Source organism: Apium graveolens, chromosome 1 (assembly GCF_009905375.1).
Source record: "Apium graveolens cultivar Ventura chromosome 1, ASM990537v1, whole genome shotgun sequence".
Taxonomy (NCBI): domain Eukaryota; kingdom Viridiplantae; phylum Streptophyta; class Magnoliopsida; order Apiales; family Apiaceae; genus Apium; species Apium graveolens.
In genome coordinates, this window is record NC_133647.1 from 150,924,894 (window position 1) to 150,950,640 (window position 25,747).

General features: G+C 32.8%; 2 protein-coding genes across 6 annotated transcripts; one reads left to right on the forward strand and one right to left on the reverse strand.

Annotated features, from left to right (window-relative positions):
• Nucleotides 1-2,118: 2,118 nt before the first annotated feature.
• On the reverse strand, nt 2,119-7,442 carry LOC141721208 (chaperone protein dnaJ 10-like). Of its 3 annotated transcripts, none has more exons than XM_074524031.1 (11): nt 7,358-7,442; nt 6,179-6,307; nt 5,771-5,889; nt 5,225-5,284; nt 4,833-4,915; nt 4,163-4,295; nt 3,690-3,819; nt 3,343-3,501; nt 3,091-3,263; nt 2,755-2,835; nt 2,119-2,462 (listed from the first exon to the last, which is right to left on the reverse strand). In XM_074524031.1, the coding sequence occupies exons 3-11, from the start codon at nt 5,855-5,857 to the stop codon at nt 2,379-2,381; spliced, it is 990 nt and encodes a 329-aa protein (XP_074380132.1). In that variant the 5' UTR covers nt 5,858-5,889; nt 6,179-6,307; nt 7,358-7,442; the 3' UTR covers nt 2,119-2,378. The 3 variants fall into 3 exon arrangements, with proteins under 3 accessions (XP_074380132.1, XP_074380123.1, XP_074380140.1); XM_074524022.1 differs by having other exon boundaries at nt 4,130-4,295; XM_074524039.1 differs by lacking the exons at nt 4,833-4,915; nt 5,225-5,284; nt 5,771-5,889; nt 6,179-6,307; nt 7,358-7,442 and adding an exon at nt 4,406-4,571 and having other exon boundaries at nt 4,130-4,295.
• A 1,241-nt stretch (nt 7,443-8,683) lies between these two features.
• Nucleotides 8,684-16,612, forward strand: LOC141668199 (ion channel CASTOR-like). Of its 3 annotated transcripts, XM_074474976.1 has the most exons (13): nt 8,684-9,257; nt 9,342-9,413; nt 9,846-10,457; nt 10,933-11,115; nt 11,811-11,870; nt 11,954-12,157; nt 12,385-12,633; nt 13,714-13,812; nt 13,911-13,967; nt 14,208-14,402; nt 14,721-14,813; nt 15,287-15,553; nt 15,938-16,612. In XM_074474976.1, exons 1-13 carry the CDS (start codon nt 8,829-8,831, stop codon nt 16,154-16,156), a joined length of 2,739 nt encoding a protein of 912 aa, XP_074331077.1. In that variant the 5' UTR covers nt 8,684-8,828; the 3' UTR covers nt 16,157-16,612. The 3 variants fall into 3 exon arrangements, with proteins under 3 accessions (XP_074331077.1, XP_074331089.1, XP_074331082.1); XM_074474988.1 differs by lacking the exon at nt 13,911-13,967; XM_074474981.1 differs by lacking the exon at nt 13,714-13,812 and having other exon boundaries at nt 8,685-9,257; nt 13,869-13,967.
• The last annotated feature ends 9,135 nt before the right edge of the window (nt 16,613-25,747 follow it).

Here is a 25,747-nt window from a genome sequence, read left to right on the forward strand (position 1 = left end):
TTTAGGAGAATAGTATACAATGTTATCAAATTATTATATGAAGAAATATTAGAGTAGTGATAAAAGGAACTTAAAAACGGTTTAAATAATGATATAATTATAATTTTTCCTTCGAATCCTTAAAAAAATCATATATATCAATAGTAAGTCTTGATAATATATAATTTATTTTTATGTTATAACCATGATTGATACTCAGTTGCGTAAAAACTAGATTCGAATTGTTTGTCAGTGATAATATAATACCATATATAAATTATTGCAATTTATTTATTACATAATTTTAATTTTTGAATAATTATAAATGCATGTTATTTAAGTAATCATTTGTCTGACTGGATGTTAATAGTAATTAAAAATGTACATAAATCAGATATTTAGCATATAAATAATTGAAACCATCGTAATTTACTAAGAAATGTAACATACGACAATTTACATGCTGACACACACATATAACTTAATGTTACTTTGGTAACCGTGGTGTAAATAAAAAACTAACATTTTTCCATGCATACATATGTTGAATTTCAAAAACTAACATTTTTTCATTAAAACCAACTTTTATATTAACAATAGTTAAATTTAACATTATTGTATATTATGATTACAAGTAATCCTGACTTCAATTATACATTTTTTGTCTTTTTAAATTGAGTAAATTAATTGTAAGTTAGTATTGAACTCGGTAATAATATAGAGCAGTACATATATTTTATTTAAATAAAATTTAAAATTTTTGGTTAACTGTGTATTCAACATAAATGTTATTTTTAACTTTTTATTTGTAAACATACTAACGGCATTCTACATATTAAGTATAATCGTTTCATTTTAAACGTACACTAACTACCCTATTTATATTCATTCATTAAATACAAATTACAAAACACAAACAAGAATATATATATATATATATATATATATTCCTTGATGAGTTATATTTGAAACGTTGTGTAATTTGGTATTTTTTTTTATGAAAATAATACACATTGATAAACGTCAAATATTGTACAACATTTACAAATAAGAAAATAATTAAAAACATTATAATTGCATAATGTATAAAAAAAATCTAGAAAATAACCCATGACTTACCCATGTTATTATGCTAGTTAACTTTTAATTAGCAAGAGAATGATAAAACATTTGATTATAAAGTTATCAATAAAACAATCATACATATTATGTGGATATTGTTTTACTCTATGCAATTTAGTAAAATAAAGACTTAATTATAATCTCGCCCTTAAAGTATAACACATTGTATATATAAACTCTTAAACAAAAAAATTGTACATTTTAACTCCTTAACTATAAGTTTTGTACACTTCAAACCTTTTATTAAAATATTTTCCAATATTATCCTCACACTTGTATATTTTCGCCCCTTAACTACGAGTTTTGTTTATTTTTGCCCCCTAACTATTAATTTTGTACACTTTAACCCTTTAATAATTTTATCATAATATCATAAAATATTGTTTATCATATTAATTAATTCATACAATAAACTAATTTAAATAATTTATCATATTCTGATTTTGATTTTTTTTATTATAAGTAGTAATTTAAATTTCTATCAGGATTCATAAAAAGTAATATTTATATATATAATAATAATAAATAGTTGATGGGATTTGAAATTATTTATATCTTAACAATAAAAAATATAAATATTTAAATAATATATAATAGTATGCAATGTATAATTTAAGTAAAAATTGTGTAGATTGAAATTTTTTCAAAATATAGAAAAATTGTAAATAAAGTTAATGAAGGTGGTATATCAAATAAAAATTCATTACTTAATAAATCCTTAAAATAACAATTAATTTGTGGACATTTGTCACTTTTTAATACACAATTCATTTTTTTAAATAATATTATTTTTTGATAAATAAAAAGGGATAAGAAAATGATCTGCGGGCTATGTTGCCCTGGAAGTATTCTATGTTGTCTAATACTTTAACGACTACGTTATAATTAAGCCTAAAATAAACAAGGGTATTATGCAGAAACCAATTTTCCACATTTCTAAGAAGTAACATTTGAAGAAAAGAAAACTTCAATCTTGGCATGGACAACTTAATTTCATGTGATTCGAAGACACTGGGATTTATTTATGCTTTAATTTCCTTCCTCATCAGATCATCTACCCCTCAAATTGAATGAAGTTTATGAGTAAATCATATATAGTTCCAACATAAAATGAACCATTGACTGGCCAATATAACTAGCATGCTTGGAGTAAACTTAAAATTTTACTAGCCAAATTTAATGCACTTGGTTTGTTTAGCTAGGAAAATCGCTAGTCCCTTTGGGGTTGTTTTAGTCAAGTAGAGCTACATTCCGTACATTAGTTGTTACGAAGCATATCAATATGATGAAGCACTGCTGTCCTCGAGTTTGTCACTTTCATGGCGGAGACTGTTTTCTCGGGAATAATTTGACTTGGCGCCCTGATAAGAATGAAGAATTAATTTAGTTTTTTAAATCAAGAGTAATGCAAACCAAGGTTGTGGTCCTCTATATATTTTTCACATATTCCTTAAGTAGTATAAAAAATTCCATAATTATTATAAGTACTAATCGGTATTTAAAAGGTATATCAAATAATGCTCGTATATGAAAAGGAAAACAGGATAAATCGTTCAAGCTTTTGGTTTCAAATCCTATTGAAGAAAGTATATGCAAAATCAAAATTAATCCCAATATATGTGGGCGTGTAATAGGGCCAAGACCGGTGCTTACTTGGAATATTGTTCCAAGTTTCTTCAATGCTCTAGCCCGTTGCCTGAGAATATCCTTGGACGCATTAGTATCTTTAAGAACCTGAAGTGGAACATGGGCAGCCAATCATTTTATGTTATTTGCAAAAACTAAAAAAATGGCAGTCATTCTGAAAGAGGCCATAAGCCTATTGGCAAAGAAAGCAAGAGAGGGGCCGGGCCGGGGAAGGGGGAGGGGGCTGATGCACTTTGTCTTAAAAGGATTACTGAACTACGCTAGTATGCGATTCTGATGGATGGAATAAAAAAAATTGTACTTTCAATGTCTTGTGGTAAATAAGATCATGTTAAAACTCACTGCTTGACAGACGCGTGACAATGTCGCTTCAATATCTACCACATTAAGCTTCCATAGGGACTGAATCATTGATTCCTTTTTTTCCTGAAGGGCTTTATTTAATGTTTCTTCTTTGTTTTCTCCTTGGTTCAACTTCTTCATCTCCTCCTGTACTTGCATTAATGACACAGCACCTACATACAAGAGCAATATTTAGTGTGTAGTGCTAATCTCAAAGTTCAAGCAAAGAAATCTACTTAAAATTATCTGTACCTGAAGCTGCTGAAACTTGAGATTTTATATTATGACCTTTATCACGTACCCATTCTGCTAAAAAGGGCACCTTCATATATCTTTTACCCTTTCCGATTTCTCTTGCACCTTGCCTTGTGTAGATATAACCAATGGTATGTAGCATAGCCTCTCCAAAAGCTAGAATCAATGAGAACATAGATCAAGTAAACTAGAATGGCCAGTTCAAAGAAATACAATTGAATGTTTCTCGGAAATTTGTATCCTAGAACTAGAATACGTTTGGTGGTAAATTATATTGGATTGACCCCATTAATAATTGTCAGTACATGCAGTTAACATAGAGATAGAAGAAGACAATGTCCTACCAGCCTGTGAGAGATGGCTTGCTTCAGTTGTTGCCCAATTTACGAACTCATTTTTGTCACCTGCAACATATGGTTGAAGTCGATCTTTCAGAACTTTTATGAGCTTTTCTTCCCTCTCTTTTTGTATGGCCTGCATATTAAGGTTATTGGACAACTTAATTTCATATCCAAGGATCACTCCCTTCAATTCAACAAATTGGCTCCTTCATAATATTGCAAATAGTAAAGATGCATTATTTGATAAAGTCTATTTCAAATGCATTTATATTATAATATAGATGTGATGACCTGAATAATAAGGTTATGACAAATTAAAATCACTTCAGGCGATGACATGTAGCAAGTAGACCCATTTAATTTTATATTTTTTTATTTTAAATAAGACTGATGATGGAGAATTAGAGTCTTAGTTAAGCAGATCTGAAAAGAATGGAGGATGCCTTCATCCTCTCTTGGACTTTCATCTTACGAACTTCAGGAACCACCGCATCCGTTTCAAGCTCCACATATGCCATTGAAGCCAATGCAAGCTGTCCAATGTAATCCTCAAAGAGATCACTCCCAAATAGCATCCCGAAGACAGTTGAAGGATCCACCATGCACTCCCTAAGAAGGAAAAGTGAAAAGTAAGATGAAGATCAGATTCCATTATGTGCAGGTGTTAAAACAGAAAGTAAGAATAAAAGAATCACAAAAAGGAAATTATATTGAAGTACCTGCAACTCAAACAGAACAAGAGCATTGGTACAAATATTTTGATATCATTTTATGGCGGCCTCCTTTAATTTTGAAGTCCACACATAATTTTTTTGGACCATATGGAAAGAATAATATATGCAAGAAACTTATAAAATAAACTCTAAATTAAAAGACTTGAAGGTAACGCATACTTCTCATTGGCAATTTTTTGTTTCTGGTTACACTATAAGATAATATTAACATGATGATTTAAGCCTATGATTTCTTATAGAGTAAAAAAAGTTACTGCCCTATGTGTTCTCGTAACTAGTTCAAGTTACTGAATTGTCAAATTCAAGTTATTCAAACATCAGTAATTTATCGAAAGGAGATATGACATTTTACAAGGGTTCCTAACGCAACCCATACAACTTCTTTTGTCTACCTCAAGATAGGCATACTTACTGTTGTACTCCAGATTTTCCATTTTTATTATATGCTTCACGTTTCTCATTGTCGCCAAGAATCTGGTAAGCTTCCCCAAGTTCCTTCATATTTGATAGAGAAAAAATAATAATTTTGGTAAACAACAAGAAGTAGTGGAAGGAAAAGAGTTTTTAGTCGATGCATTTTATGACATCACAATAAAATTTAAAAACTTGAAACAAATGAGAGTATTAGGAAGTTGTATATTAGAGAAATATTGACCCTAATGTTTTTCACGGTCAAGACAACTATTATATTGCTATTGGGGAAGTAGACTTAGGTTAAACATCCCGATGCTTTAAGAAATAAATGATTAGCTTATTGACTTACAGTTTGAAGGTAAATTCCAAAAAATTGAATCAAATCAATACCTGGAAGTTTCGAGCAGCTTTTGGATCTCCAGGATTTTTATCAGGATGAACTAATCTTGCCTGCAATAAACATGAAATTCGATTTTATGTATTGAACATATGTGGCAGTTGTCATTCTGTTTCTCTCCATTTTGTTGATAGCCAAAACTTTTTTAAACAATGAATGACAATTGATAAAAGTAATAGTAGTAGTAACATGAACCATATGTTTACACACACCTTGTATGACTGTACTGTCTATATTACGTTTATTTGTATAATTACTTTCAATTACATATTGCACCAGAGTCAGTGTAAGGCAAATAATAAGACACTAAACTAGTGTATAGATATATGGATCTCTGTGCTTCTAGTCTAGCCACATTTTCCTAAGACGAGAGAGCTCAACAGAAACAAGAATTGACAATAGTAGTGCTAATCGATCATCTTGTTTATGGGCTCTACAAGGAGTTATATTCACCCCTTGTTCCTTCGTCAAAATCTAGAGTTTAACAATTCTTAGATTCAGATATTGATATTCGATGAGCCAAAGAGCTTTAGCCTTACCTTAACATAATAGGCCTTCTTAATCTCGGCAGCAGATGCATCCACACTGACTCCTAAAACATCATAATATTCTGTCTCCTTCACCATGTCTGGAAATCACAATATCACCAGTGTAGTATCTGTTACTCAAAAAAAGAAAATCCTTGTTAGAACAAACACCGCAGGAAATGTAATACACATCAATTAGTCCTACATATTCTATATGTGGATAATCATTAAACATTACCGATGTCTCCCGACTGTCAACAAGTATGGATACAAGGGATACACAAATATATATATACAGCAATAACACCAATAGAGACATTACAATGCAAAAATCAATTTGTAGTTTCTGAGATTCTTAAAGCCAGAAAAATCTGGAATTGGTGAAAAGAACAGCAGTCGGAAGATAATTTGAGTACATACCGAAGGAATAATTATAGAACCAACTAAGTGGAAAATTGGAGATCAATGAGTGGCCCGGCAGTGACAAAGGTGCTTCATGTGGTAGAAAATGTTCAGAATTCAAACCTCTCCGATTCAGAATTCAGAAACCTACATGTTTTTCATTTAGATGATGGAAAAATTTAGCATATAACATCTAAAATTTTCAGAAACAACCTCCCAGAAAATTGTACAAAACACACGCATACCAGCATATGCATATTGATACGTTTGTGTGTATGCATACACACACAGAGCATACATGGAATCAATACGAAGAATTTACAAGTCACCAAACTTTGTAATTGAGCTGAAATGCATATAATTATATCAAACTGAAAACAGTTGTAAAGAGAAACTTACAGGATGATTATAAAGACAATAAACAGGCCTGTTTTCTGTTACTTTTTTATATTTGTTGTTTACATCAAACTAGAAATGTGCTGATGAAATTACATTTCTTCTTTAATACCGCATATATTACAATTCACTGAGGCGAACTTCTTATTTTAACATTAGTAAATTTTAAAGCTTAAGTTAAATTTACATGAGATTATGCGGCACTAAGCAAATTTGATTATATATTTGAAGGACTTAAGTAGTAGTATTTCTTCTTCTTCTTCTTCTTTTTTTGTGGTAGAAGACAGCTTTGAGAATCAACTCATTCGTTACATCCTTAGTTCCTTACATAGCGAATTGGTTACTCTTATAAGATCCTTATGTTTCAAAAGAGGACTTGCATCCATTATAATTGACATCTGATGTTGGAGATAAGATGGACCTTCTGTGATTCGAAATGACATGATATAAAATTAAGAAAAAGGGTTAAAACAAGTTGATTAAATAATAAATCCTGTTGAATGTCCAATACAGCAATTATGATCCTCTTAACCAAAATCACAAATAACCTCATTCCAATCTAAATTTGCAAAAACAGAGCTGAACCAAACTAACAATACTACTAAATTACGAAACATTCTTGGATTTCAGATACAAAAAAACCTACAGAAATGATCCATAATTAATTCCGTGAAAAAATGCATGTACACAAAAGATTACGATTCGATAATCATCACATTCAAATGTAATTACAAACATACTATACGTTTAAAATAGAGTGTGTATGTGTGCGTATGTATATCAAATGAGAGAAGGGTTTACCATGCAGAGAATTTCGATCTTGCATCATGAAACAGATTACAAGGAACCCGTTAAGTGAAATGATCAAGTGGGGACAATCAAAGACTATGATTCCAATTAAATGCTTTTATAATTTAATATTAGTGCAAATCAGTGCTGTAACAATTTTTAGATCCATCGAAATTAAAATTAAATTAGTACACGGAACTTGGAGGAATGAGTAATCAGATAACTAACTAATCTTGTAATATTTTTTTATTAATTTTTTCTCTCATATATGGTCATACATTAATAAAAAAATAAAATTATCTATAATACTAATCGATTAATAACATACACAAAATTAAAGTTGATGATTCGGTCAGTTCAATCAATATACTGAAATATCGAATAGCCATTTTTTTGGACCGAAGTTATACTGATCGAAACGGACCGAATCATAAAATGGACCAGACCGAATCAAAATAATTCGGTTCGGTCCGATTTTGAACCGAATGGACCAAAAACTTTTTCAAAAAGAAAATTATACTAAAAATTAATTCAAAATTTAAAAAAATATAAAATATAATTAAAGTAATGTGACATATGGAGTTCTAAGGGTGTATAAATATAATTAAAAATAAAAAATTTTGATTATAAATTCTAAGATATATGTAATATGTATATAATATTAAGTTATAGTATTTAATATTTGGTATATTCGGTCTGAACCAAAATATTTTTTAAAGAACCGGACCCAACCGAATTTCTGAAAAATCAGGATCAAACCGAACCGAATTAGCACGGTTCGATTCGGTGTTTCGGTTTCGGTTCGGTTTTGTCAGCCCTACATATATAGATCGATGATTTGATAATTATTGACAGAACAATCAAATGTACGTTTTAATAATAAAATTCGTGTTATATCTAATAAATATCAATACTTTAGAAAAAAACTAAAACATATATAATTTTATGTTTGATTTATTTTCGAAATAGTTTTAAAATAAAATAATAAAAAATTGAGGAAGTCAAACTCGTAATTTAATCTCGAGTACTCGTAGTCAAACCTGCTTTATATAATCGTCTTTTAATTCAAAATTGGACGCAGTGTAAAACGAGTACTCAGCCGACTCGGTAATTTTTAGAACACTGATAGTAATAAATATTAATAATAAAATTTAAATTCATAGCCTAAATTAAAGTGACACCATCATTTTGTTTAAATTCAATTTTTTTTAGGAAAAAAGTTGAGAAATTATGATAGGACTATAATTATGAAAATACCGGACATGAGAAACTTATAAAATGATTATTAAAACGATAACAATAGACTTGCAACAAACAGGAATAATCAAAATTGGAATGATCCAAGAAGAAAGGCAGCTCAGCAAATGATTCTCTGGAGTAGCTGTTTGGAATTATTGTTAGTAGTACGTGGGGAAGTCAACTAACCATTTCATTACAAACATCATTAACAAACAACATTAACATCATCATAATCATCATTATCATGTCGTTTGACTCTGAGGCAGGAGGCAGCAGCAGCAGCAGAGACTGGTTATTTCCGTCTCCTTCGAATGGAAAGCAACAGCAGCAGCGTGACTGGATTTATCCATCTCCATCGTTGTCGTCTTCACGTCTCTCTAAAGCACCTACCAGACGCTTCTTCTCTACTTATCCTCCTTGTCCTCCTGCTGCACTTGCTGTTCCCACTCCTAAATCCTCTGAAAATCGCTATTACCCTGCGTCTGCTGGTATTCGTCGTCGAATCAGCTTTCCTCGTAGACCATACAAAGAGGATGTTGTCGTGGACAAAAAAATAGCAGTTGAAACTCCCAATGCTGCTAAGTGTTTTGATGCTAATGATGCTGATGCTAATGCTGCTTTCAAATTCAAATTTAGCTGGCTGCGGATTGTTGTTATTGCATTTCCAGTAGCGGTTAGCTCTCTCACAACTTGAAATTCATTGTTTATATTTTTGTGGATGTCTTCATTTTGATTATGTAGACATATATTGTTTCAGATTTTGGTAGCTTCAATTTCTTCTCTACTTCAGAAGAATTTCTCATTGCACAGTCAGGTCACTAATTTACAGGTACAATCTGACCAACTTCTGTTAAATATTTTGTTTACATGTATTGAATTAGTTCTCAACACTTGAGTTTCACTATTCTTCAACAACCTCAAAACTTAACGGTGTAGGCCTTTGCAGCAGACATTGTTATTATTTTTACATTTCCCGAAACTATGTAAGGTAAAGCTCTGGGAATGACTTCTGACTTGTAAGTCAGGAATAGAATTGGCGAAACAGACACTAATTATACTTTGCAATTTTATTACTAATATTTTAGGTTTTTATATTTCCCAAAAAGGATTTGAATTTTCTGCTCGTGGCTTGTCATGGTTACACTCTGGAGATTAATCAAACAGCCTGCGTCATAATATATCATTAGCAGATTTGGACATTAACTTTCCTGATACACGAGTACATAATTTACTTTCACTTACTATCCTTGTATGTCTCCAGCATCAACTTTACGAGCTCAAGGGGAGATTACGTCTTTGTAATGGTTTGGATTCTTCAAATCCAATTGATATTTTGTATGAGGAGAGTGAGACTTATTCTAGCAAGAATCTGAAGATAACAGCTCTAGCTGTCTCACTCATGCTTTTAGCCCTTCCATTTTTCTTCTTTAAGTATGTGGAGTATGTTTCAAAGAAAAATAAATCACCAGACAGCATTGTAGAAGAAGTACCTCTAAACAAGCAGCTAGAGTACAAGGTGGATGTATTTTTGTCAGTTTATCCATATGCTAAGCCACTGGCATTGTTAGTTGCAACGCTACTGCTTATATTTCTAGGCGGCCTGGCATTGTTTGGAGTAACAGATGACAGCTTAACAGATTGCCTCTGGTTATCCTGGACATTTGTTGCTGCCCCCGGAAATCATGCTGATTCTGAAGGTTTTGGTCCTAGACTAGTATCGGTTACCATTAGTTGTGGCGGGATGCTCATATTTGCTATGATGCTGGGACTTGTTTCTGACTCAATTTCTGAGAAGCTCGACTCCCTAAGAAAAGGAAGAAGTGAGGTGGTTAAACAAAATCATACTTTGATTTTGGGGTGGAGTGACAAGTTGGTAAGTGCTCAAATCCATTAGGATTTCCTTTCTGCAATTAATGCATTTGGATTTGGTATATTGGCTAGATTTTCAACTAATTCACTCAAGTCGCAGTTACTTATTTGCACGGGATAACAAAATAGTTGTAATATATTTCTTTTTCTTCTATCCGTAAAGATGAGAAAGAGCTGGTAATTTTCTTTTAAATCTGCAATAAAACAATCAAATGCATACCTACTACTGATATCATTTGATGGTCATACTTTGGTGGCAGTCGTTCTCTCGCATTTTCTATCTTTTCAAATGTTGATAGTAAATGAAACTTTTTATACTAGTGCCATCACTTTTACGCTTACTTTTGGAGCTCAATCATGATAGGCAGTTGAAATTGTTACTGGTAATAATGACCATGTAATTATAGTTCATGAAGCTGGAATCATTTTTATGCTTACTTTCGGGTTCCCCTTGCACTCACAAAATATTGCATTTTCAGGGATCACTACTAAATCAATTAGCCATAGCTAATAAGAGTTTGGGTGGTGGGATTGTTGTAGTCATGGCGGAAAAAGACAAAGAAGAAATGGAGGTTGACATTGCTAAAATGGAGTTTGATTTTAGAGGGACATCTGTCATATGCAGAAGTGGAAGTCCTCTAATTTTAGCAGACCTTAAAAAGGTAGGCATGTTATAAATCTTTCATCTCAGTATTTACTCTTGAAACCAATTACCAGTGCTGTCTTACTCTGTAAATGATATTTTTTTAACCAACTCTTTGTTATCCGAATAATGACTGAATGCTTTGTGTATGTCCTGGGAAATAATTTCGAAATCTAGAGTCAAATTTGAAATTGTCTTAAATCTTGCATTTCAATGTAAATTTGTTGAATTCAGATTAATTACTCAAGTAATAACAGCTTAAGATGCTTTCCTACTGGCTTGATTGGTTGATATTATGTCTTTAATGAAGGAGAATCATCTGAATATGGTGCAGACATGTTTCAATATGCTCTATTGCTCTTCTTCTTTTAGAGTACGGCCTAAACGTAAAGTGCCCTGCTTTACAAAGGGCTTTAAGAGAGAAGAGTATGATTGAGTCTTGCTGTCTTGGTATGGGAAAATGACAATATATCAACCATAAGACTTTTGCATGTGCAGTGTTTCATGCATTAAACTTTTTACAGTAAGATTTCAATCATAAGGTTCAAAGTGTATCTTGGTGCAAAATTAAGGTCAACAATATCGTTTGTAGATAAGGCCTTTTGTGTCCGTTGATGAAAGTGTAAAGGTTTAGAATGTCATTTATCCCTTTGGATAGGCTGATCCGTTGATACTCATTCCATTCTTTTCTTTTATGTAATTTGATTCTAATAGGTGTCTGTTGCTAAGGCACGTGCAATAATTGTCCTAGCTGAGGATGGGAATGCTGACCAGGTACTACCAATTAGAAATTGATTAATTCCCTAGTTTTATATTGGATATCTTTTGTAATCCTCAAGTTCTTCTTGTTTATTCAGAGTGATGCTCGTGCATTGAGGACAGTACTAAGCTTAACCGGAGTAAAAGAAGGATTGCAAGGACATATAGTGGTGGAATTGAGTGATCTAGATAACGAGGTCCTTGTGAAACTTGTTGGCGGAGATCTTGTTGAGACTGTTGTAGCACATGATGTGATCGGTCGCTTGATGATACAGTGTGCCCGACAGCCAGGTCTTGCGCAGGTCACACTTCAGATGATTGTGATATTCAATTATTTACAGTTCTTTTCTATTATTGTTTCAACCCTTACCAATTAACTGTTCATAATCTAGTTTTTGCGGCCAGACCAATCCGTGTATTCAGCATATGCAGTAATTGTGATATCAGACTTTCCTTAATGGTTTCTTTAGAGAGTTCGAGAGAGTCCTAGGTTTTAATTTTTACATTTGTATTCATTGGGCTACTGCAGATTTGGGAAGACATACTTGGATTTGAGGGTTGTGAGTTCTATATTAAACGATGGCCACAGTTGGATGGTATGCAATTCGAAGATGTCTTAATCAGCTTCCCTGATGCTATTCCATGTGGAGTGAAGGCTGCATCCCATTTTGGTAAAATTATTCTCAACCCTGAGGATTCATATATTTTGCAAGAAGGCGATGAAATTCTTGTCATAGCTGAGGACGACGATACTTATTCTCCAACAGCATTTCCGACGGTGCCTTACTAATCTCTTAGTTCAAATTTCCTTTTTACTCAGTTGATCTGTTTTCTAAGTCATTCCATCAGCTATGTCCATGACAAGGCACATGTCTGTCTGCATGCATCCAACACACTGACCTTTTTAAAAGTTTTAGTCCAAGATGTATGAATTAAATGCCTTCGATAGATAAGTTTTACAATAGATAATTTTCCCTAAACTGTTACCGGCGTTTAGTTTGATAGATTTCTATTAGCCATGCTCTGGCATTTTAGCATATTCCATTGGAGGATAATCAGCCCAACTTTGAAACAATTAATGTTAATTATCCCATTCATAAGCTCCTGTTACTTAGCTTGCTCAAGCATCCAAAGTAGATTTAATTTATTAAAAATTTACTGCAGATATTTGAAATAAATCATGATAGTCAGTAGTATCAAAACTATTGTTACACTTTCGTATCGTAAGTGCATGCTTCGTCATTTGCATCACCTTGTTGATACTATTGAAGCTTAACCGGTAACACTCGTTGGTAGAATGAGTGGAAAATTAACATTCGCACTTGCATGAAGGAATTTGCCCACGACAACCACCATTAACAATCATTTATAATTAATCATTATGTTCCTTTTCTTCGAGTTCTCTTGAAATTCTGATTGTCGTCTCACATTCCTCAGTAAAACTGGACGCTGCTTCAGCTGTAGCACTGAGACCTTCCTCGACTAGTTGTTAGATTTCTGTACCTTTAATTTTTATATGGCTCCTATAACCAAGTTCATTGTACAAGTTGGACCTAAAGGTTGTAAAGCACCTTTTTCTGACATTTGTATAAAATCTGAATATAAATATGTAACCAGGTCAACTAACTTAAAAATAAGGGTGACACAGTTACAAATCACTAGTAGGTCTGTTTGGAAGTTTAGCTTTGTATGAATAATTATTCATATTGAATTATAATTCTAAACAAGACACCAACCATTTATACAGATCCCACCATAGCTATTTTAGGTAAGTGGACTGTGTTAGCATTGGAGGGAAAAAAGATTAGTGAATGTTCCATAATAAAACTCACAGAAGTACAATAATTTGGTCATTCAGGTCCAAGAAGCACCATTCATACACATATCCCGACCAGAAAGAAAGCCACAGAAGATTCTACTTTGTGGATGGAGACGGGACATTGATGATATGATTGTGGTAAGTTCAATCAATTAAATTCCTAATACTTCCTTTTCTTCATTTTAATGCTGCAGGTTTGGAGAGGAAATTTACCAAAAGACTTCATTGTTCCAAAGTCTGCAGAAAGGATTCTGTTTTGTGGCTGGCGGAGAGATATGGAAGATATGATTATGGTAATATTACAAGGAATTTATGCTTCCACCGATTCAATCCTGGACTTCTCAGGAAATTTACTTGGTGGTGGTGTAGAGCAGTTTTGGTTCACTTGTCGTCACCATTACTCAACTTGCACTCTTGAAATCAAGTTTCATTTCGTTATGGGAAATTTTTTGGCTCAGTTCTTTGCAATGCTACCAAAATAATTAATATTTTGTAAATTTATTATTGATATTTTACTTTCTAATATTATTTAGGTACTGGATGCCTTTTTAGCTCCGAATTCAGAGTTATGGATGTTTAATGAAGTCCTAGAAAAGGAGAGAGAAAAGAAACTAATTGATGGAGGCCTTGACTTTAACCGATTGGTCAACATAACATTAGTTAATCGTGAAGGAAATGCTGTTATACGTCGTCACCTGGAAAGCCTTCCTTTGGAATCTTTCGATTCAGTAAGTAACACTAGACAGATTTCTTTGGAAAGTTCAGTTTTCGATAGTTTTTCAAATACACTTAATTAAGATAATAGAAAAGACAATCTGGTTTATGTAGTGTTGTTTTCATATCAGCTAGTATGATGTGTGGCAAAACTGGTTGAGTTCTTTTAATTATCATCTGTAACATATGATTAACAACCTTTTGCAAGTTCTGATCAACTTAAGGTTGTGTTGAACATAGACTGGAGTATTCTCGTTCATTTTTTATGCTCTTAAGTTCTTCTTCCTTTCTTAAGGTTTCACATTTTTAATCAAAAATGTTGACTTCTTCAGATTTTAATATTGGCTGATGAATCAGTAGAAGATTCAGCCATTCAAGCTGATTCCAGATCTCTTGCCACCTTACTGTTAATCCGTGATATTCAGGTAACTTCATTAACTTCATCATGTCTTGTCCAATTTGTTAATATATAATAATATTTTTTTTCTGATCTTTTTTCTTTCTGAGGTACATCTCCTATATAGTTCTAAACAAGTAGCTACAATTTATGTTTGTTAGCATATCCATGTTAATTATTTAATTCACCATTAGTATCATAATAAAGGTCTTAATATGAGGACATATTCCTACTCATCAACTGTGATGTTTAGAGCAATTTGATGTCCTCTTAATATTTTTAAAACTTTTGATTTTAGATAGTACTATCTGTAACATGCTAGAATTAGGAAATATTTTGAGAGCTGTCTTACACCATGTTTTAACCAAGGGAGGTTAAACTTAATGTCTAGTTATTCTCGGTCATCTATTTATAAGTTTCCAGCTCTAATGCAATCTTTTATAATTCTTTAGTCAATTTTCTATGGGATCATAGTGATGCAAGTTTAGTATTTATCTGCAGGCCAAGCGTCTTCCATATAGAGAAAACAAGGTCTCCCACGTCCACAGAGATAGCTTCTCACAAGGTTCTTGGATGGGAGAAATGCAGCAGGCTTCAGATAAAACCGTTATAATAAGTGAAATTTTGGATCCAAGGACCAAAAATCTATTGTCAATGTCAAAGATCAGTGACTATGTTTTATCAAATGAGCTTGTCAGCATGGCACTGGCCATGGTTGCAGAGGACCGTCAAATAAATGATGTATTGGAAGAACTGTTTGCCGAAGAGGTATCTATTTCTGTTTCAGTATACTATCTTTTACCATAAGCAATTATCATTGTTATGCCAAAGTTTCATCAATTGAAAATGACTGTTACTAGTTCCATTCATTGCAGTGCAGAATTTAGTGGAATAATGATTTTCTTCAAGTATATGTTGCTATAACATTATGAAAACACATTGTCTAGAGTCTTTTTAATAAGCTCATGTGTAATCTACATTTACACGGCCACAAAAAAAATATTTTCACCATTTGAGTTGATTCTGAGTACATATATTTTCGACACGATAGTTCTCATTCTCATCTGTAAATTTGTTTGGAGTTTTCAACTGAGTACCGAGTTTCCTTTAATTTAATAAATATACATATCACTAAATCGTTTGACTTGCCAGGGAAATGAGATGCATATAAGACAAGCAGATCTTTACCTCCATGAAAGCGAAGAGTTGAGTTTTTTTGAGGTACTATTGCGTGCTCGACAAAGGAGAGAGATAGTTATTGGTTATCGAATAGCTAATGCGGAGAAAGCTGTTATCAATCCACCAAATAAAATGGAAAAAAGAAGATGGTCAGTGAAGGACGTGTTTGTAGTAATAGCTGAGAAGGAATGACTCCCCGTCGTAAATTTCTTTTTACATAAATCCGTTAACCAGATGGACCAGAACTAAACTAATGCCTCGTATCTTCATCAACTGTATATACAAAGGAGATGTTGAGGATATTCAGTGAGCAACAGTCTCAGGCTCATCTGGTTCAGGCCTTTGCTTAGCTTTAACTACAGAGAGAGGGGGGGGGGGGATTCCCCAGTGTTCCACATGCTTCATATAGAAAATGGAAGTTCATTTTTGTTAGGAATCAGTGAGAATTTGGTTTTAAAGAGTGCTTTTGCTTGTTCTGCACCTGTAACAACGAAACATACTTCTGTCCAAAAAAAATTTAGTCTTTCGATTATGCCTCTATGGTATAGCCTTGTAAATCTGTCACAAATGTGGTACTGACCATCTATTGTTAGCAAGAAACACGCATCTTCGAGATTCAATTTTACCTATGCACAAAAATATACAAAATCACGTCCCAACTTGTATTATTAATTAAAACAATTATCAATAATACATCATTACATAACACCTCAATGGTGTCCCAAACCACCGATACTTGAGACAACCAATACTCAAGCATCTCTCACACAATATCTAAGACGACTACATCTCTTAAGTATACATGAAGATAATAACATGACTATAGTCATCACAAACTTAACCAACAAGATATACATAATCTGATTATAATAATAATTATATAGCCAACAATTATTACCCAATCCCATTATGATAATAATTGTCAACATATACAATTACTACCCAATACAATTATGTCTTGTATCATTAAACTCATACCACATATTGAGTTTAAAACCAACAATCCTCCCATTCAATCCAATACAATTTCACAACCGAATTAACGGTCATCTTCAAGCCATCGACGTCCGTTCGCCAATGCCTCCCCTCGAACAAGAATCCCTTCATCTCGTTCTTCCAACTTTTGAGAATCACTGAGACCCGCATAGTGACCTCCAATAACTCCAAACTACCATTCTTCATTATAACGGCATATCCATCCACAAAATCACGTGCATCAATCACGAGTGCCTCCTTTCAGCATTGAGTCACCCGGTCCTTACTTTCACAATCCTTCGACCTCTTTTGAAGAAGAACAACAACATCATCCAAAAAATTTCACCTGGTCGATCAACCATCAAACCATTGAAACTATTGCAATTATCTCTTCCATCTTCCACATCAACTCTAAACGAATTGATCCACGGTGCAAGTCAACCGCCATACAGCACATAACTTTGTCAGCAAATCCATCAACGTACTCCACCATACCAATTGAACTTCGAACGTCCCTCCAACCCAATTCATCACAAACCTCGAACCTCGGCTCTTGATACCAGTTGTTAGGAGGAAATTCACACACATATTCGAGATTCAATTCTACCAATACATAGTACGCACACAAACACACAACAATATATTTGACGTGGAAAACTCACGTCCCAACTTGTATTATTAATCAAAACAATTATCAATAATACATCAATACATAACACCTCAATGATGTCCCAAACCGATACTTAAGCCAACCAATACTAAATACATAAGACGTCTACGTCTCTTAAATATACATGAAAACAATACCATGACTATGTATATATAGCCATCACAAACTTTGCCAATAAGACATACCTAATCTAATCCGATTATAATAATAATTATCTACACATAGAAGTATTACCCAATCCCATTATGATAATAATTGTCAACATATACAATTATTATTCAATCCAATTATGTTTTGTATCATCAAACTCATACGTTTAAACCCAAAATCAGATAGAATGTGAGCTCATTGGAAAGATAGCCATAAAAATTAGGAGAATCGCGTAGTTAACAATCAGCATTCTTTTTGCTCAAAAAAACAATCAGCTTTCTAACTTCAAATATCATAAATCTAAGAAATGCTACAATATACATATTTATTAATTTTTTGAATTAAAACATAAAATATCATGTCAAAAGTCATTCTTTTTGTGAAATTAACACTACTATAGTACTAGATAGATGGCTCGTGAATTATCAGTAGAATAAAATGCTGAAGTTAGCTACAATCAGGATATTAAATATTTACAGCTAATAAATTACTTTTTTCTAAAGTGTATTTCATGTTATATGCATGTGAATTTAATATTATCTATCTAATCATATTTTGTATTGAATAAAAATTGTAAACAAATATAGTCAAACTTTGTGTAATTCTATATTTGAATCTTTTGAATTTATATTTCATAATACTTATTAAACTTCATATTTAAATAAAACATTATTATCAGATTTAAATATACTTGTTGTAAATTGGATTAGACAACAGTTTTATTTTGATCTTTTATTAGGAAAAGAGTTGACATTTAAATATACTTGTTTTAAATTGTATTAGACAACAATTTTATTTCTAAAGGTTTTACCTTCTGAACAATTGTACAAAATAGAGTTTGCACAACTCTTTTCTAATAACAAAGTCGTAGAGTAATATAGGTTACACATAATAGTTAGTTAGTTAAAAATGAAACCGTTGGTGGAAGAAAATAAACACAATTCTTGGAGTATTCGAAAACTGTTGCATACATTATTTTTAGATGTGGCTTTCTTCTCAGAAAATCATTGTCGAGCACAATCTTGACAACGTAAAGGGACGTTAAACTGTTGACTATATTAATACAAGACAACACATCATTCTACAAAAACTGTCGTGAGAATAGAGGAAGGACAACACTTCGTCTCACGGGAACTATTGACTAACACATTATCTCACAACGTTATTTTACAACTACACCGTTGTATGGAGTCATTTCAAACAATATATTTTGTTTTTGATACTGTTGACTATAGGAAGGAAGGACAATATTTCGTCTCGGTGGAACCGTTGTGTTAAACATATCAGACATGTGGTATGCATCTAAGAAACTCATGAATAACACAATGTCTTAAAACACTCTGTTATAACAGAACTGTTGTGTATTCCAACCTTCTAACAATGTTTTCTTGTATATGCGTTGTTGTCTTGCAGTAAGACAGACAACGATTGGGTACCGTTGTCTGATACGCACATCAAGAGGCACCTCAATGCTCAACGGTATTGAGGGTTATTAAAAAACTTTGTGTCACCTTGTTTTCGTTGTAATATTTAAGTTAAATTACATATTTTTCTTCATATAAAGAATTACTCTATTATATATATATATAATACACCAATGGGAGATTTGATGAGCAATTTAATTAATATGGCGATTATATCCCTACATTAATATCTATATAATATTTATTTCACCTCATCATTCATTTATCAAAAAATATTAATTATTTTATTATTAATATGAGCATACATACATTAGTACATACATATATACATACGTACAATAAATATATACATATACATAAATTAATACATGCATACATAATATACGCCCCACAATTTGACTGTATAAAAGTCAGCTTTTTTGCCCTCTTCCTAGTTTTACCTCAATTCCAGTGACGATTTCAAATACCACAAGGAGCGAATCCTTAATTCGTGTGTCTGGTGTTAATTTGTAATCAATAAAAAATATTACAACTAAATTTTGGATGTGGTAATGAGTGTGAGTTTTTTTCCAGGACATGAAGAATTAAGAAGGAAGATGATTCTTACGACATAGGTAAGTCCTTGTGAAGAAAATCAAGGGCCAAATAATTGTCCCGCTTACTTTTTGTTAGGAATATGTTGTATACTTGATGATATGTTAAACAAAATAGTTAGTAGATTTAATTTAGTGATTTTGGAGCTTTCAACGGATGATCACTTTAACATCCGTTGAAAGGGCAGCTTATGTATTAATAAGTTTAGTAGCACATTTCTGCATATTGTAAGGCCTTAGAGAACTAGATGTTGTAGAATGTTTTAAGTCATGTTGACTATTAGATTGATATGAAAGATAGGTTGGACAATTGTAAATATTAGATGCCTTGTAATCTTGTATAAATGCAATGGAATTAACTGCTATGAAGATAGTCTCAACGGATGTTCCACAAGGCTTCAACGGACATCAACTAAAGCTTCAACGGATGATCAACCAGACTCTCAGTAGATGATCCAACAAAGTCTCAACGGATGATCTCACAAAGTTTCAACGAATGATCTAACCGAGTTTCAACGGATGAACAAATTTAAATATACAAATGGAATGTGGCAGCCTATTTACAGGTTTTAGAGAACAAAGAAGCATTTCCCTTTCCATGCTAAACCAAAGATATTCAAAGATGCTGGATGGAGTAATGAAGAAGCATGAAATTAGACTAGAAGCAGTTTATCTTATTTGTTTATCTTTTTATCATGTAACTTGGTGATAAATAAACCAATGGTAGCCGGCAGAACATAATCCGAGTAAGAAAGCACTTACCAGAGAAATAGAAAAAGCTACATCTGTAAATAATTTCTCTGTTCTTTGTAAGTTCAACTTGTAAACAGCTTTGTGCAAATCTTGCACCACAAAGTTATCATATTAATATATATCTCTGGTGGATAAATTCAATTCACCAGAAAGTTTTTAAATACTTGTATTTGATTACTTTGTGTTTGATTTCTTCAATACTTTCATTTCACACTTTAGCTAAATCAAACAATGTTATATATTCATAGTAGAACAGTTCTTAAAATTTAAAAAGTAGCCAGAATTACATTCAACCCCCTTCTGTAATTCTTTGTTAGATTTTTTGGGAATAACAATTGGTATCAGAGCAAACTCTTGAAGTACAAAGAGTTTAAAGATCACAACAACTAACAAGATGAACAGAAAAGATGTGGGAGTAAAGATTCCATTTCTGAACAAAGACAATTATAACCACTAGAAGGTGAAAATGCACATGCATCTTCTTTCTCAAGATGAAGGATATGTGGACTATATTGAGAAAGGTCCACATGTTCCCATGAGAGCTGCTACAGGAAACGAGCCATCCATCCCAAAGCCTAGAGCAGAATGGTCTGATCCAGATATTGAGCAAGTTCATAAGGATAAGAAGGCCATGAATATTTTGTTTAGTGGTGTTGATGGTGACATGTTTGACAACATCATAAACTGCAAAATTGCTAAGGATGTCTGGGATACAATTCAAGTTATATGTGATGGAACTGAGAAGGTAAGGGAAAATAAAATACAACTCGTGATTCAGCACTATGACCATTTCATAGTGAAGAAAGTGAGTCACTCACTAACATATTTAGTAGATTTTAAAAACTACTAAATGCTCTAAAGTTGCATGGAAGAGTCTATCAGACAAAAGACTCAAACCTCAAATTCCTTAGATCTCAGCCAAAGGAATGGAAGCATATGAAAGTCTCACTAAGAAACTCTCAAGATTAAAAGAAATTTATCTTGGACAGACTGTATGGGATTCTAAAGACCTATGAGCTTGAAATAGAACAAGATGAGAAGTTGGAGAAAGGAAGGAAGAAGGGAGGGTCCATTGCAATGGTTGTTGAGCAAGATAAAGAGAAGGAGATAAAGGTTGAAGCTATGGAATCTGCACCAAATCCTAGAGTTTGTGAAGGCAAGGGAAAAGGGCTAGTAGCTGAACATGAAGACCATCTTAGTCAAGATGATATGGATGACATAGATGAACATTTAGCTTTTCTATCCAGAAGGTTTTCCAAGCTCAAATTCAAGAAGAATTTTGGAGAAACCAAGCCAAACAGAAAAATGGTTGACAAGTCAAAATTTAAATGTTCCAAGTATGGCTTGAGTGGTCATTTTGCAAGTGAATACAGAAAGCCTGATTCTGACAGAAATAAGTTTGAGCCTATGGATTACAAAAAGAAGTACTTTGATTTGCTCAAACAAAGGCCTTTCTAACTCAAGAAAATAATTGGGCTGCGGATGGATTGGATGAAGATGAGGATACATGCTATGTCAATCTAGCCCTGATGGCCAAATCAGATGAAGCAGAAGTTAGTTCTTCAAGTAATCAGGTAATCACCACTAATCTAGCTGTTGGTGAGACTGCGTAGCTGTATGAACAGTTACGTGATAACTCAACACGATAACAACACTAGAACAGGACAGGTTAATAATACTACGTCTACACAAGAAATCAGGAAGAATAAAGATAAAGCAAATACAAAGAATCAGAAGATTGGAAGAAGGCTTGAAGTCTGTTTACTGGTCACTGAAAGAAGTTCATTAATATGATCATGCCTCAGTGAAGAACAAAGGTTAAAGACTTTCAGGGTTTCAGAAATATTGAAGATTCAGTATACAAGTGCTACCGGAAGATTTTAGTGTATTGGCATTGATTGAAGATAAACAGTGTTCGAAGCACAGGAATCTGAAGAATTGAAGACAAGGTATAGATAGAGTTTAATGAAGACGTTGTCTAAAGTACCATAAAGGATTCCAGTGAAAGTACAGTTGTTTATTGACAGTCAGTGTCTGAAGCAATAAAGTTGAGGCAAGCTTAACAATTTAATCAAGGCCATTATACGAAGACCTGAATCGGGGTTAGTCGTCTATGAACCAGACCAGTTGCACTAGCGTCAACAGCTCGTGATAGGAATCTAGGTATTATTTATAGAAGAATTGTTAAGTTGAGGAACGTACTTGGTTTGAACATTTATATGTTAAAGTACGAGAAGAGGTGCACGGGGTATACAGCTAAACAGCTCAGGGGACTGGCGAAACTCAAAGTTTAATTGGTAAATTAAATAAATTTATTTAGTGGACTTTAATATAATTTATTTAATAAACTTAAAATGATTTATCTTATAGACTTTAAATAAGTTTATTTCATAAATTTAAATTAGTTTATTTATATAAGTTCTATTTAAGTTTATTTTATAAATTAATTTAGTTGCAATTTAAACTTAAAAAGAAAAAGAAAAAAAAGAGAAAAATAAAAACAAAAAAAGAAAGAAAAAAAATAAAAATAGAAAATAGAAAAAGAAAAAAGAAAAAGAAAAGAAAAAGAAAACAAAACAAAAAAAGAAAAAAACAAAAAACAAAATAAACAAAGAAATCAAAACGTGTACTAAGTTTTGATTTGTGTTTAAGTACAAAAGAATGTACTAGTGAATAACCTGTCGCCACACAGGTTTTCCACTTCCCTCCCTGTCGCCACAGAGCAAAACAACTCCCCCCTTATATCTCCTGTCACCACAGAGCTTCCTGTCGCCACAGAAGCTCCTCTATCCTCAGCCACACATTTTATTGGATAAAAGTCTACACTTTGCAGCAGAAAAAAAAGGAGCCATTCATTTATTTTGGATCATTTTCTGTTCATCTTCTCTCCCAAGAGAGGTGAAAAAATGGCAGCAATGATTTACAGAGAAGTTCAAGCTTCTTGTTTATCCGTTTAACTTCTCACCGGAGTAACGTTATAATGCCCAATTTAATTCTTGTATATTCATAGGGGCATTATAATCGTTACTCGGTAATTAAATCCTTAGACAAACAAAAGCTAGATCATTGTATATGATTTGATTTGTAAATCTTTGTAGAAGCTAGAAACTTTATTGTTCTTAGATTGTAACCGGTTAATTTATTTACCGGAGTGTAGCAACACCCCTCGAGGATTTATATACGAATATATATTTCCCCAAATATCTTGTGTTCGTTGTTTTTATCGTTCTAAATACTATTCCTCTCAAGAACACGAAACCACTAATCGAGCACTAAATCTATATCCGCTAAAGATTCGAAAGAATTTTTAATTTAGTGATTATCGTATTCAACCCCCCTTCTATGATAATTCGGGACCTAACACTAGCACATTTATCTAAAGCTGAGTGTAATGATGCTATAAATGACATGTCTACTGAATTATATCATCTGCATGTAACACTCAAATCTTTCACTAAAGAAAACACTAAAATTAAAGAGAACAATCTGTTTTTAAGTGAAAGAAACATTGTGTTAGAAACTCAATTTGTTGAGTTTGATAAACTAAAGATAGAGTACAAGACTGCTAAAGATGAACTAACTGAATCCTTAAAGAAGGAGGAGATTTTAAGAAAGCAACTTGAACGAGAACATGAAGTAACCAAGGCATGAAAATTATCCAAAGATGTTCATGCTCAAATTACTAAAGTTCAAGGTATAGAATCCTTTTGTGATGAATCCTGGAAAAAGAGCAAAGAGAAACTGAATTCCAACTTGGAAGAAGGACTTTCAACGGATTTGGATTCGACGGATGATGAATGTTATCCGTCGAATGATCAAAAGAATTATCCGTCGAAAGGCAAGGAACCATATCCGTTGAGTGAAAGAAAGCCAGTTAGCAAATCCTAGCTAGCTAAGTTAAATGAAAAATATGGATCAATTTCCAAGAACTTTGTTCCAGGAGAAACAAGTCAATTGAAAAAGAACAAGAGAGTCAATATAGGCCATCTTTCAATAAAGCAATTGAATGACAGATTGGAGAAAATTGAGATTAAAGCAGAATCTAAAAGGAAAAATAATAGAAATGGGAAAGTAAGCCTCAAATGCCATTTAGCATGCCTTACTGGAATAACATGTTTGCATAAAATATGCCCTTCCATGTAAATTAGCCTATGCATGATAACTCTGTAATGATGAATGGTTTCAAAGGTTATACTCAAATGACTAAGGATGAATCTCATATACCTAAGTCAAATGAAGACAAGCCTAAGAAACCTAAGAAAAAGGCTAACAAAACAGGACCCAAGGAAACTTGGGTACCAAAATCAACTTGATTTGATTTTGTTGTATGCAGGGATACATAAAGAATCTTTGGTATTTGGATAGTGGGTGCTCAAGGCACATGACTGGAGATTCTACCCTACTCACTGAGTTCAAGGAGAGAGCTGGCCCAAGTATCACTTTTGGAGATGACAGCAAGGTTTATACTGTGGGATATGGCTTGATTTCTAAAGACAATGTCATCATTGAGGAAGTTTCCCTAGTGGATGGACTCAAGCATAATCTATTGAATATCAACCAGCTTTGTGACAAGGACAAATCAGTATCATTCAATTCTGAAGCTTGTGTTGTGACCAATAAGGAAAGCAACAAAGTGGTCCTCACTGGAGTGAGAAAAAGAAATATGTACCAAGCTGACTTCAACTCATCAAATGCAGAATCTGTTACTTGTCTATTCAGCAAGCCAAGTCAAGATGAAAGTTGGCTATGGCACAAGAAGCTGTCCCATATTAACTTCAAGACTATGAATGAATTAGTCAGGAAAGATTTGGTAAGTGGTATTCCTCAAGTGGAATTCTCTAAGGATGGATTGTGTGATGCCTTTCAGAAAGGAAAACAGATCAAATCATCATTCAGAAAGAAGCTTGACTGAATAATTTAAGAACCTTTATAATTACTACACATGGACTTATTTGGACTAGTCAATATATTGTCCATCTCTAAGAAAATATACTGCTTAGTAATTGTGGATGATTTCTCAAAGTTCTCTTGGACATATTTTCTAAAATACAAAGATGAAACTAGTAAAATCATCATCTATCACATAAGGAAAGTTAACAATCATCCTGATTTCAAAGTTAGAAGAATTAGGGTTGATAATGGAACTGAGTTCAAGAATTCTGTGATGAGATTGTTTTATGAAGAGAAAGGTATCATGCATGAGTTTTCAGCAGCAAGA